General features: G+C 41.7%; 1 protein-coding gene across 6 annotated transcripts in view; it reads left to right on the plus strand.

Moving 5' to 3' along the window:
• Positions 1-14,983, plus strand: part of lss (lanosterol synthase (2,3-oxidosqualene-lanosterol cyclase)) — a 139,135-nt gene that overhangs the window by 71,537 nt on the left and 52,615 nt on the right. For all 6 annotated transcript variants that reach the window (XR_014741562.1, XR_014741561.1, XM_084688225.1 and 3 more), the window contains 3 exons: positions 6,590-6,725; positions 9,138-9,246; positions 9,355-9,473. Coding sequence is in view for 4 of the 6 variants with exons in the window: in XM_084688225.1 (XP_084544351.1) it covers positions 6,590-6,725; positions 9,138-9,246; positions 9,355-9,473 (364 nt within the window). In the remaining 2 variants the exon portion in view is untranslated. The remainder of the gene's footprint in view (positions 1-6,589; positions 6,726-9,137; positions 9,247-9,354; positions 9,474-14,983) is intronic.

Here is a 14,983-nt window from a genome sequence, read left to right on the forward strand (position 1 = left end):
CGTTCCCATGTGTCAGTTTTTCGAAAAACGCAGAAGCATATATCAGCCTTCAGGCAGATCACCAACTACTAGCCCAGAGCCCCCCACACCAGTAATGACTCCCGCCTGGCCAACGACTTGAATGAGTTCTACTGCAGATTTGAAAGACAATGGGACTGTCCTGAACTACCCCTTCCCACCCAAGTGGACTCCCACCCACCCCCCCACCACCCCTTTTGAACAGACTGGTCAAGAGGCAGAACCCCCACAAAGCAGCTGGTCCGGATTCTCTGTCTCCTGCCGCCCTCAAGCAGTGCGCTGACCAGTTGTCTCCGATGTTCACCAACATCTTCAACACCTCCCTGGGGACATGCCACGTGCCAGCCTGTTTCAAGTCCTCCACCGTCATCCCTGTGCCCAAAAAGCCAAGGCCAACAGGACATAATGACTACAGACCCATCGCCCTGACCTCTGTGGTAATGAAGTCTTTTGAGCGCCTGGTGCTGGCACATCTCAAAGCCATCACAGACCCTCTCCTGGACCACCTGCAGTTTGCCTACAGAGCCAACAGGTCTGTGGACGACGCAGTTAACATGGCCCTCCACTTCACCCTACAGCACGTGGACTCCCCAGCAGTCTACGCCAGGATCCTGTTTGTGGACATCAGCTCTGCCTTCAACACCATCATTCCCGCCCTGCTTCAGGACAAGCTCGCTCAGCTGAACGTGCCCAACTCCACCTGCAGGTGGATCACAGATTTCCTGTCTGTGGGGGGCTTTGGGCTTGTAGTTGGTGATCTGCCTGAGGCCTCTCCAGACAGAAGCAGAGTCGTAAGCAGAGAACTGGTGCTTCAGTCTCTCTGAGTACAGTCTTTTAGCCTCTCTGACCGCTTTGCTAAACCTGAAAACTCTTCGACTCCTTGAATCTGTCTCTATCCCCACTCCTAAATGCTCCCTCCTTCTCTGACCTCAACCTTCTGAGCTCTGCTGAGAACCAGGGCTTGTCGTTGTTGAAGTTCACCCTGGTGCGTGTTGGAATAGCCCTAGTATTTTATTTTGTCGTACATTTTCTATATTTTATTTTGTTCATTATGTTTAAATGTTCACTGTATGCACCTGCACACCAAAGTAAATTCCTAGTTTGTGACCACTTACTTGGCGATTAAACACGATTCTGATCCTGAATTACACATCGGACCACCCTGAAACCCCTATGTCCAACAAGGTGGACTGTGCGGAATACTGCAATTAAAGCTGTGCTTGGGAAGTATTAGCGGGTACTAAGAAGCCTAGAGGAGATGGCAAAAACTGCAAAAAGACTGCATCAACTGCCAGTGGCTTATTTGAGCACTTCAGCAAAGGCAAGACTGTTTTGGGCCTCAGACTTGCTTTTGTTGTTTTTGGAGAGCTTGAATGCCTTAACATTTCACTGCAGAAGAAAACCCAGACTGTCTCTGGTATGCACGCTGCAGTCGAGTGTGTGCAGACATCTCTAAGAGAAATGAAGAAAGATACCTTGCACTGTATGAGAAAGCAACAACGTTGATTAATTGTAATCAATCAATTGAATCCATTGAGACAAACTCAAGACGATTTGCTGGGAAAGCAGTGGATCAATATAGGGCAGAATTTTTCGGAAGTGTTGGATGGTGTGGAGGTTCAGTTTGGCAGCCGTTTTGACCAGGACAGCAGTGCAAGTTCTTTTAGACTGCAAGGGAAGCTCAAAAAATGTTGGTTAAATATTTACTATTGTGTTAACATTTTAAATGTGTTAGAACACGTTCATATCGAAGACGGGTTCGTTCAGAATCAGCTACATATATTAGCAGGTCGACTGACTGATTTCCTTCTCATAAATTCCTGTAGTGCCACAGTAAATTTCCCTGTTGAAGCTCAGCTTCCATGGACTTCAATGGGGCTGCTCTGAACAGTTTTCTTCATTGCTTCGAAACTATACAGTCATTGGATAAATGCTGCGATTATGTCCCGCCCTGGACGCTCAGCATCTCTGGGGGTGAATGGAAGAGTGGGCTGGCCTGAATGCTGGGCTTCCGCGTGATGATTGGATGGTCTGTCGAAAAGACTGCTTCACCTTTTGATTGACAGTAATTTTGTACTATAAAATGTCATCAAAGCTATTCAAGCTCAGTCCCATCGTGGGTTTTGCAACTGTAGTTGAAAGACAAACTGCATCAACCTATTTCCTGGTGTTTGTATGGTGAAATTGCTAACCAATTTTCATCATTCATTTCATACAATAATACACCACGTTCCTTGTTTCAGTTTAACCTAATTTCCACATTTCCTCCTACGAGATTAATATTGTTTTGTTAGATCGTTCGTTCATTCATTCATTAATTAATTCAAAAGGTTAGGCTAGTGTCGTAGAGGTGAACTAGCCAGTGAACTAGCCAGTGAACTAGCCAAATAAATTGAACGTTTTTAGGATTTAGGCCAAAAATGAGCTTCCCCCTTTGAAAGATCAGCAGCCGCCACTGCAGGACAGTACCCTGAGCTGAACATGGATTCTCTTTCAGTGCAGTTCCCTCTCTTTTGCAACAAATACCCCTGTAGCAGCAGTGGAGAGGCAGCAGAGGTCCTCAGGAGGCTTCCAGTGGAGGTGCGGGGTTGTTTAACCAAGTTGAGGTGCTGATCAGAATTTTTTTGTGGTGCCAGTGTCCTCTTGTGAGGCTGAGAGGAGTTTCAGTGCACTCCGCAGGTTGAAGATTTGGCTATGGGCTAACATTGGTCAAGAGAGACTAAACGGCACTGTTGTCTGTAACTTACATAAGGACAGGCTGGACAGACTCGAGGGAAAATATCTGCCAGCAATTTGTTGGATCCATTGAAACCGCAAACATATGTTCGGTTCTTTCGTTCATTAGTTTGGTAGTGTGTATAGTATGATTTGTTATTTTGTTTATTAGTTTTCCATTTTTATTACATGACAGTACACTGTTGCTAGCCAAACTTCACTGATTGCTTGAAAGCGCCGGAAATGAGAACGTTTCTTTCGAACGTTCGCCGAAGCCACACACCATTGTTATCTCACATATATATTTATTATTATTGTTTATTTTCGCGCCCCTAAGGCTCAGTCAATATTTGGACTACATAGACAACGTCGATGTCAAAAGGTTTGTCTTGGTCACAATTGCGTTGCTTCTATTCGGATTTACGTTCCGTTGCACAGTTTAGGAGGTTACAACATTTTTGTGGCAAAAAGTGCATTCTGTCAACAAAGGGTACTCAATAACCTATGTCACTACGTCAGCACACGTTAGCAACGACGTATGGATACAAGGTGATAGAGACGTTCTAGCACGCAAGTTGGAGCTTGGATTATGAATGAAAAATACCACCCCCAAAAATTCCCAACCATTGGACTTTGTTGAGAAAGCGATTTCGAGTGGAACTGCAATCTCAGATTTTTTTTTTAGGTGGTGAAAGTCTTTGTAAATTGAACGAGTGCGTGTCGCCCATGAGACTTCCTAGTCTTTCGGGCGGCAGCCATGCTAGAAAGCGTCGTAGTAGTTAAATTTTACAAGAAAAACCAGAAAGAGGGAAATGTTATGACAATATGACTATTGTGAATATGCCAGGTGGTGAGATTTTAATCTAGGTTGCTGTAAAAACTTTGATTTGTTTGCTAAGTGAGAGCCCCTTCAGCCTCCATGGACGATTGCGGCAGCTGTTGTCGATCTGCGTCTGATGAGTATTTTCTTGATTTCGTACCAGGGTCAATTCTACATCCAAATGGAGAGCAGTGTTTTAAAGATATGGCGATTGCAAAAACAGCCAGCGGGTCAGCATATTTTTGTGATTTGTGTAAAACTTGGAATTTGAGTGAGACCGCGTCTTGTTTTGACGTTAGCCTCAGAGTCACAGACTCGGCTTGCCCACTGGCAGTGTGTAGTAGGCTACAGTACTGTCTTCAATGCCACAGCTACTATTATGTCAAAAGAAACGTTCTCATTTCCGGCGCTTTCAAACAATCAGTGAAGTTTGGCTAGCAACAGCAGCTAGCTTGCCTTTAGCAAACTGCTTTTGAATAAGCCATGTCCCCTAAATTTATATCAAACTTATTAACATTTTGGGGGGCTTATTTTCAGTTAGCAGACGGTACTGTTTGAATCGCAATTCAATCTGAAATACTGCCAGTGACAATGTTGTTGCAGTAGCTTGTTTCAAAGGGTGTTCTTAATAAATTATGCAATATGAGTCGGCTAAATGCTTGAAAATATCACGAGAAGGGAAAACGGACCCACCTGCAACTGACGCAATCAAGCACACCCTACAATTTCACCAGAAATTGTACCCTCTCTAGTTTTATATATATATATATTTTTTTTTTATTGCATACTTTGTGTGACATACTTGTCCATAGCCGTTGTTTGAAGAGTTGACACTGACTGAACAACAAATAAGTCTTTGAAGGATTTTTGGGTTGATTGATTTAGCTTATTCTTTGAAGTAATTCTTTTGCTTTTAGAACTGTGCTTATTTAGAGATTTTTGTTCTTGTAAAGCTATTGTAGTGGTACATATCTTATGACAACATAAATGTATCAGAAAAAGTAAAATAAAAAGGGTAATTAAATTCTGAGCCCGACTTTATAATGGTTCAATGGAGATTATTTTAGATGAGACTGCACCATGCCCATTGTAATTACATAAACTGCACCCATACAGTGAACAGTACATACTGGCCTTTCTTGGTATTGCTGGTTGTAAATACTGTACACCTGCATTCTTACTTGACTGATAAGAAACACTACTAAAACTCAGTGGTGGGCTGTCAGGGCCAGCACGCCTTTTCTGCTGGCCTAAATATACTAGAAAAGTAAATTAAATTCGTATTTTTTTTCCTGTAAATATGTAAATACAATTTGTGTTAAATGTTGTGGTTATATATTTTTTCTTCATAATTTCCCCCCCATCTTAATGTCATTCAATACATACACTGACATACATAAAATAAATATATATATATAGTGTTTTATATTATGGTAGAGTTTATATCTGTAACTGAACGGAGACAGTCAGTTGCGATAGCCAATCAGATCTAGAGTCTGCGACACCAAGGCCAGCTAGAAGGTCTTACGCTGAACTTGACATGTATGCATCCTGTGATTGCATAAGCACTCGTGAGATCCTGAAAGAGGGCAATCCATTAGCGAGAGAGATAAATAACGTGGCGCATTGGCGCAGCTGACTGAAGTGACTTCAGTCACAGCTGCGCCAACATGGTCAATTGTTTTGTTGTTGCATATTCTCAAAAACAAATGCAAATAATCTGTTTACTTTGATTTTCAATTGAGACAACCCTTCAGTTACTATCAATTATCCTGAAGTATTAATTATGGTTCTTCAATATACATTTAACGTATTACAATGTAGGCTATGTGTTACAGTAGTAATTTTGGTGGCCCCCTCAGGATTTGCTTTTGAGATAATGTAATGAATTATCCCCCCTGAAGTTGATGGCAAATTTTCTCCACTGGTATCCGCATATTAAAAAGGGTTTTAAGGGCAGCGAGTTTCCCACAATTATCTTGAGATGTCCTTTTTATAATCCAACGGAGGAAGCAAATCAGCCCAAAAATAATTTTGTCTATCAAATTCGAACTTTTTTTTTTTAATCACATTTTTTTGTCTTGTTTTTTAGAAACCTGAATTTCCGAGCATTACATTTTTTTTTTTACATTGATATATGTATTCATATGTGAATTTGGTGTTTACATTTCAATATTAAGTATTCAATGCCTTTTAATATTCAAAACATTGTCACTGATTTACTTCCATAGAAAACAGGCATCCGACAGGAACAATATTATTGAAGTCGGTGCACAAAACTAGACAATATTTAAAGTTGAGGATTTATTTCAGTAGGCAAGCATAACATTGAATCAGCTGCTTTCAAAGGGTTTCGTTTATGGATTAAATGCTGGCTAGTTAACAGAACAACAAAATAAAGTGGATACTTTGATTGTAGCTCAATGAATCCAGTTGCTTTTAAAGTTGGCACCTTGGTCAGTGTACATTTTCGGGAAACCCATGGATGCAAAATTAATTGTTCCAGAGCTGCTGCTCTATTACTTTCAAAGACTAGTTGGAGCAGGGATACATTTGGGCATCCACTGACTTGTTGGAGGAATCCTCAGCACAACAGAAGTCTGTGCACACTAGCTCGAGAGGTCTTGATGTAGTGATGCTCTTGAAGAGGACCTGTGCCTCAGGCTCGTGTGACTTGTTGAAACGCCGCCTGCAGTAGCATCACAGTCCATGCCAGTACACTTGCAAAACTAATACATTTTTGTGTTTTAAATTCTAAATGTGTTTATATTAACAAAATACAATTCTATTAATCAGTGAAAACAGTAAATTTTTTCTTTGTACTTTTGTCAGTTAAATAAAGGTACAAGAGAATTGGCATGTCACAGATCTTTTGTTTATTGCATTTTACAAAATATATCAACTTTTCTGGAAATGGGGTATTTACAATGCTGAACAACTAAAGTTGTCTCTTGTTGTTTCATACATTCATTTGACTTCAGACAAATTCCAGCCCATTGACATTTTTGTGTTTTTAACACTTTATTAACACTTCAGGTTGTTTCCTAGCTGGATGCCGGCGCACCCAGCCACTCTGTGGTGCCACTGCCGTCAAGTGTATCTGCCCATGAGCTATTGCTACGCTGTCAGGCTGACAGCTAAAGAGGATCCCCTGGTGCTAAGCCTCCAACAGGTGCAGTACTTGTATTAGTACACATAGAAGCAACATGATTACTCTTTTGGGTATGTTGCATAGACCATTAAGTAGGGAGTCAGGTTGCTGAGCGGTGGGGAATCGGGCTAGTAATCTGAGGGTCGCCAGTTTGATTCCCGGCTGAGCCAAATGACGTTGTGTCCTTGGGCAAGGCACTTCACCCTACTTGCCTCGGGGGAATGTCCCTGTACTAACTGTAAGTCGCTCTGGATAAGAGCGTCTGCTAAATGACTAAATGTAAATGTAAGTAGACCAAGCATCAAAGACAGGCTAGGCTCCAGAATAAATTGGATGGAGGCTGGGGGCATTTGGTTTCCACATGGGGCCATTTTGTATATAGCGCTCTTATAGAAACACATAGCCAAAATAATGGCCACTGCTCAGTGGTGCATTGAAGCTTGCAAAACGGAGTAACAGAACTTCTGGCTCGTCCGGTCTTGCGCATTAGAGTAGCTTGCCGTGCTCCTGGCTCCAAGGCTCATGCACGCTCACAACCACCTGTACACATCAAACTTTGCAACACTAAGAACCAGTCGTGAACATGCAAGCTCTAGGAAAACAAAAGCATAGCTGGAGGGGAATAAAACTAATAACTAATGTATTGCATCAAGGTTGTCATTAATATAGCCTTTTGAATTATAATGTCTTATCTAAATTATATAAGCTAAATAACCCAGTTTGGAATAGTTTGTAATTTTATTCAATAAATCAATACAATTACAAGAATGAGCCGGGTGCCAAAACGGAATACCACCAAGGTCAAGCTGGGCCTTTGCTTCAAGCTAAGGAGCTGGGTTGGGAGCATGGTATGTTGTCATAATTCCTAAAATCTTCCTGAATTTGAGAGAGGTCAGGCTACTGAAATAAAAGATGCATTTAAGATCATGTCAACCATTGGCAGTTTTCAGGAACATAGATATTTATTAGCATTGTACGATGCAGTCGATGATGAAGATGTTTGTGACACACAAACACAGAGATTTCTGGAATTACTGATGATCGTGATGACATACAATGATGATGACAAGCGTCACACGAAAAAATTTGACCAGCTGCCGAAACAATTGTTTCAGTGCGGCAGCCGATCGCGGCGCTTCACAGGCAGTGTGTTCCAAGCGTAACGTTATTTCAGGCATGCCACCACAAGCTAACTCTAACTAGCTACTTCTCGATCCAAAAAGGGAAACGTAACTTTGAATCTGAAATCTAAGAGGTTTGCAATTTGCATTTATCTTTTCTTATATGGTACTTTATCTATTGCCATTGCTGTAGTTATTGCTATCCCTATCACTTTACCACCAGCTCACCACTCTCATGGTACAGTAGCTACAGTGGTTGAGAATTCAAGATGAAATTTGAAAATAATTATTGGAGAAACGCAATGTTAATGTTGTATTCTGGTTGTTGATTGGAAAGGGAGGACTTGGAGCATCATTTGACGTGTTTTGGCCAATAACAGATTAACATGCATTAATTATTGCATTAAATTGATATGAGATCCCGCAGAGGACAACAGAAGCCCGTCCTACTCTACCCCCTTCCTTCACAACCGTAGCCCCTAACCGTTTCCCCTCTGCCTACAGGTTGAATCAGAATTTCTTTAATGGATTTTTTCCAAAGAGAGAAATTTGAAATTATACTAAGATTTGGCAATGGTTTATTTCATTTCCTTTTGCATTTTTCAATTTTGTCAACAAAAGAAAATCTAAAAAAATTGAGGAGTAACCTCCCCTGCCTCTATGGACCAACCTCCACTGGTATCCACAGTGCCAGCTCCAAGTTAATAAAAGTGCATTCTTCTTTCAGTATAGATCAGTGAACTTTGTTGGGATAATTCATTCACCCACACTACACAAGTTCATTCTAACATCAGCAAGATGGCCTCTATCTCTAATAAATGGCTTGCTCACCTCAAATAAACTGCATGTTCACTTATAATAAACAACATGTTAACCTTGTAAAATATAGAATGAACACTCAATTTTAGGCATATCTACTGAAGCCATATTTACCTACCTGTAACATAGAATAGAAGATGTGGCACAAAAGCCAGTTTAACCTGGAATACATGGCTCTATTCCAATCAGTGTTTTCCTTAACTTTAATACCCATCATGCAACATGTAACCTTTTAAGCATTTTTATTTTTCGTAAATGCAAAGCACTCATTCAAACAATGTCATCTGTGGCCCCGCACGTCCTTGGGTCTTGAGATGAACACCTTCAAAATTACAACTTTGCACAGTGCTGGTTCTCGAGCTAATTGTTCCACTAAAAACTCATACAGACACACAGACAGAGATTCCTTGTGTTATGGTGTAGATATAAGCCAACTAGGATCACAAACCTTAAAAATAATTGTGCATGTTTAACTTCTCCCTCTATTCTACAGGAACTCTATGTTCAAGACTATGCCACAATCAACTGGATTGCTCAGAGGAACAATGTAGCAACTTGTGACATGTACACACCATACAGTACACTGCTCACAGTGGCTTACAGTAAGTAATCAGCACTGTCACTGGTGTAGAGATGGAGCTCCATGGAACATCCACAACAACAATTTACAAAATCTCACTCTGAACCTTATACTTTTTGATCCTCACTAGTGGTTATGAATGTATATGAGGCCCATCACAGCACTGTACTGCGAGGCAGAGCAGTCAAAGAGCTGTACGACCATATCCAGGCAGACGACCGCTTCACCAATTTTATCAGTATCGGCCCGGTAAGAGCAAACTAAGGTTGAAGCTATGTTCCACCAGTTGAAATGTTGTCAAATATATTGTCATAGACACAGATTAAGTTTATAGATGTATGGATTACTACCATTGCTAAGATGCTTCTAGGCAAGGACAACAGTGTCAACTGTACAGCACATCAGTGGAGTTATTAGGGGAAACAATCCAGGCCTTCATTTGGTTTTTACCCAGACCCAAATCTTTATTAAGGAATTTTGAAATAGCTTATACAAGGCTGTACTTTAAATTTCAAAACGAAAGCATAGGAAAAATAGAAAAGATCACAGTATATTTGACAGGTTCACTCTGAAACATCTTTGCGTCATTAAGAGCAATGCATGCTTCATGATGGTAAATAGTTGGAAGTGATTGTGATGCCATTGTAAGGGTGGGTGTCAACCAATGTTCCCTCTGTTTTCCCGCACCGAGCAAATATAAATCTGTCTGAGTGCAAACCTCAGTACTGTGACCAATTTGTGACCTGTGCTGCAACCAATCAGCAGGCTATATAGAACGGCCTGTGCCATATAGAAAAAACATGGTTGGGTGATATAACGTGTGTTCGACTTTATGCGACACCGGCGGCGCCGACAGACTGTCTCTGAGAAATGTCACTATTCCTTTAGATGTGAATTCAAATGGTCAATGTAGTCCTCGAAACTATGTTCTAAATGTGCTCATTTTCATATGTAAATTGTAGGCAATGCACGTAACAAACAAACAAAAAAATATGTGGAAGGGTATTCATTTGGACCCCCCCAATGTCTAAACCATGGTTATGCCCTTGTATAAACAACATTAATATCCGTTTGAACGATTTCATCAAGCCATTCATGTTTAAATGTAAAATTGACCTTTTTGGGGGGCGCCTGTAAAGGTAACGTATAGTCAAAGCTCGAGCTGAGCCCGAAATAGACTTTAGATAGAATGTTCAAATGTAAAATTATTATTGTAATTGTCTGAGTAGAGTGACATTGAAACGTATTAAGTGGGCTTCGCCGCATTTGGCCGATCAACTGAACATGACTTGTTTTTCTAAAATAATAATTTTAAAAATACTGATTTTATTTTGTGCGCAGTCTGAAAAATATAGTGCGCGGGTCCTTCAACTTTTGTGCTGGCCGCGAATGCACGCAGCTTAAGGCCGATAGATGCTTATGCGCTTTTTGAAATACGCCACATGGAACGCCTCTACGAGCTCTCCGTCAGCCCTCGGAGAGCCTCGGAGAGCTTGACGTACACCTCCTGAATTTTCTAACTATCTTTTGTAATTTCGGAGAGCTACGGAGAGCTACGGAGAGCTACGGAGAGCTACGGAGACCCCCTTGGCTGTGATTGGTCAGTTTTAAAAGAACCGCTTGCGTCGGGGGCAAGGGGGGTTGCCGTGATAAACAGGACGAACAGAATCCTTTGACCGCCTTTGTAAGTTTTTACAATTCATATTTCAGTTAAACAGTACATGTAAATCAGAATCTGAATTAAAATGTGATGAGAAATGGGCAGTGTAGTTGCTGAAAATGTGTGTATTTTATTGATGAAACGGTTAATTTGTAAATTTCCTCCGACTTCTCGGTAACCTAGGTAAATAAACACTCGATGACGTCTTATAAATAAACGTAATTGGAGACTCAGAAGCATATTTTGGCCTTTAGAGGAACATTGGTGTCAACCTTCCCCCAACTCTTATATGCTAAAGTCTGGAGTTTGTGGAGGGACTCTACTTGATGGCTCTCACACCCCATTGTGTAAAGATTTGGTCTGATTGGTTAGTCTTGTGTACAAAGGGAATTGTAATGTATTGTCCTGTGTATTCTTCATCTCCTGAGACCTTCCTCCTCAGTTTCCCTTGTCCTACTGTCCTACTCCTTGCTCACCTCTTGCTTTCTCTCTGATTTACAATGATTATGGTAGAGTTGGTAAGATTTTAAAGCGATTTTAAAGGGATGTTTGCCTGTTAATTAATTTCATTTTATTTTTATTTTTTTTACCATTATTGCTTTGATTTAACCCATAGTCAAAAAACTGTAATTACATTGTTATTGGCATTATTTGTTTTATGCTAATTGTTATGCTCCTCCGACTGAGCCGATGAGCTTGCATGCAGAAGGAGACGCAACTTCCCGTGCCTACCCGTGCACTGAGGTAGAACCTGACGTGCAGAGATGTAGATGCATAAGAACCACTAAGAACAACACCACGACACCAGGCAGCAGTTAACCCTTTTCGGGATGTTTTTACTAACACAAAATTATCCAAGAGGAAACAGTAGGAGGGGGACTGGGCAAACGGTCCAATCAAAGAAACAAAAACAGAACCTATTCTTCCCTTCACCTGTACCTATACCTTTAACTCCTGGGGGGGGGGGGGGGTTGTGTTTGTTTTAGACAATTACAAACACAACAATATGAGACAATTTTATTTTCTTCCTTCAAGCTACGATAAGAATGCAGAGAAGAAACACAAAAAAAAACAATCATGCATTTGTTATGCGGTCTTTACTAAACACAAGACAATGTATCTTCCAATACGTTCTTGGACCCTTTCTTGTGCTTAAGTCTAACTAAATTATACTCCTGCACCATTAACACCCAGCGCATTAGGCACTGGTTGTGGTTGTACATTCACAAAAAAAAAAAGGGATTATGGTCGGTGAACACAACTACGGGCAATACACTAGACCTAACATAAACTTCGAAATACTGTAATAATCGAGTAACGCGACTGGCAGCCTGCAAACGTACGTGAAAAATAGCCAACTGGGTGATCAAGCCCTTCCGCGTCTTCCTGAAGCAATACAGCACCAGCACCCATTCTACTGGCGTCTACCTCGATCTTGAATGGTGTTGTGAAATCTGGGGCAGACAGAACCGGGGAACTACAGAGCAACACTTTTATAGTCTCAAAAGCGGTTTGACATTCAGGGGACCAAACAGACGGACTGAGCAAACTGGTTAGGGGAGCCACCACGGTGGAGAAGTTAAGGCAAAACCCCCTGTAGTAACCAGCCATTCATAAAAATCTGCGCAGCTCACGTTGGGTGGTCGGATGTGGAAACGCAGCAATAGCTACAAACTTGGCGGCAATAAGACGCACCGCACCCCACCTCGTTACCCAGTTACGTAACTTTAGCTTTACCAAACTCACATTTGGCGAGGTTTAACGTCAATGATGCCTTCTTTAAACAATCAAACACAGTTCTTAAAGAATTCAGATGGTCCAGCCAAGTGTCGGAATACACCATTACATCATCCAAGTAAGCTGTACAATTTGGAACATCCGCCAGTACTATGGTCACCAAGCGCTGGAACGTAGCCGACGCGTTACGCATACCGAATGCCATGACCGAGTATGGCAGAAATCGGTCTGGTGTTACGAAAGCAGATATCTCAGAAGCGCGCGTTGTGAAAGGGACTTGCCAATAGCCCTTTAGTACATTTACATGTATGCATTTAGCAGTTGCCTTTATCCAAAGCGACTTCCAAGAGAGAGCTTTACAAAAGAGCATAGGTCACTGATCATAACAACGAGGTAGTCCCAAACATTGCAAGCAGCCAAAACATGAAAGCATACATTGTGAAAAACTAAACAAGTGCCAAGGCAAGACCCATAAGAGCATGCAGTTATACAAGTTACAAATTAAACAACATGAACCCCAAAACGTGCAAGACTGTACCTGTAGAAGAACAGTCAACCGTAAAATATTTCACAGCGAGTACAAGAGTTCAAGAGTTATTTTTTTATAACTAACCTACAAGAGCAACAAGTCTCTCAATAAGAGTCATTGTGATCCTGGAGGAAACTAACATCAGGTCCAATCAAGCATTCCTAAGTGCCGTTGTGCTCCTGGAACAAGTGCGTCTTGAGCCTTTTCTTGAAGATGGGGAGACAGTCAGTGTCCCTGATGGAGGTGGGGAGCTGGTTCCACCATTGGGTGCCCAGGCAGGAGAAGAGCTTGTGTTGGGACCGGGCGGTCTTGAGCGGTGGTACCATCAGGTGATACGTGCGTTGATGGGTAGCCAGTGGAGAGAGATGAGGAGTGGGGTAACATGGGAGCGTATGGGTAGATTGTAGACCAGGCGGGCCGCTGCGTTCTGAATCCTCTGAAGAGGGCGGGTTGCACATGCTGGGAGACCAGCGAGCAGCGAGTTGCAGTAGTCCAACTTGGAGAGGACCAGTGCTTGGACTAGCAGCTGGGTGGAGTGCTCAGACAGGTATCTCCTGATCTTCCGGATGTTGGGGGGTGAATCAACACGACCTGGAGACTGCAGCAATGTGGGCTGTGAGGGAGAGCTCGTCATCCATGGTAAACCCAAGTTTCCTGGCAGAGGATGAAGGGGTCACCGTCGCAGATCCCAGGGTGATTGACAGATCGTGGGAGATGGAGGGTTTAACCGGGATGATGAGAAGTTCTGTTTTGGCGAGGTTCAGCTGGAGGTGGTGCTCGGTCATCCAGGCGGAGATGTCTGTGAGGCAGGCCTAAACTTACTTAAGGCAAATCATATTTTATCAAGGTGATTTCAGGCAGCCATTTTTTACACAAACTTCTCCATCCACCATACCTCATCAGACAACTTAATTTTTAACCCCTTAAAAGTAGGTGGAATATCCACAAATCTGTGGGCAATGTAGAACAGAAGACAGATTAGAAATATCATATTGTGATTAAAAGTTATGACCATTCTAGTGACTAATGGAGACTTATGGGAAACCGGAATGATCCTCCCCCAAAAGTAGCTAGCGCTATGGCTGGATACTCCTCTCGATAACTAAAAAACGTTTGAGTTTCTTCCACAATCGACCGAATTGGCCAAACAAGGCATGTACATTTAGCTTACAGTGTACATAATCGAGCTAGTTACTGTTGTTTTTCCAAGTTTTTTAGAAATCAGCTCAAATTGAGGCTAAACAGTGCTACTACCGTCAGAGCTGCCTGTCACGGACGGCCAAGCCGGACAAGTAATTATTTCCTGAAAAAACTTGCGTCACTCCCAAAACAAATTCTTTGTAAGCAAAAAGTATATCTTATTAAGAAACTTGTCCTTAGTCATAATATCTTCTCCGATTTTAATTCAAAGCTGTAATTCTAACACTGCAGGCAATCTCCCATGGTCTCCGCTCTGGCTCCGCCTCGGAAAACAATGGCTGCCGTTGCTGGCGATACATTTATTTTCCCCTCCCAGTAACCCCTTAACCAATTATATGTACTTTGAGCTTAAGTTGTCATGAGTATCTGTTTTCAGAAATAAAATCGGTGATTGGACGGCAAAGATTAAGAAGGAAACCATGGGCATTTTAATGTACATATTTGAATGGTCCGGCAAGAAAGGGTTAAACGTCATTGTAAGTTTTTCCCTTCACGTGATATTTTCAGTCATTTAGCCTACTCCTATTGCTTTCATTCATTAATAAAGAACCCTCTTTTGAAGCTTATTTTAACAACGACGTTACCAGCAGTAGCTATCTCAGATGGAATTGCGATTAAAATAGTACCATAGGC

The sequence above is a fragment of the Hypomesus nipponensis genome, chromosome 23 (genome assembly GCF_054491055.1).
Source record: "Hypomesus nipponensis isolate SF chromosome 23, ASM5449105v1, whole genome shotgun sequence".
Lineage (NCBI taxonomy): Eukaryota > Metazoa > Chordata > Actinopteri > Osmeriformes > Osmeridae > Hypomesus > Hypomesus nipponensis.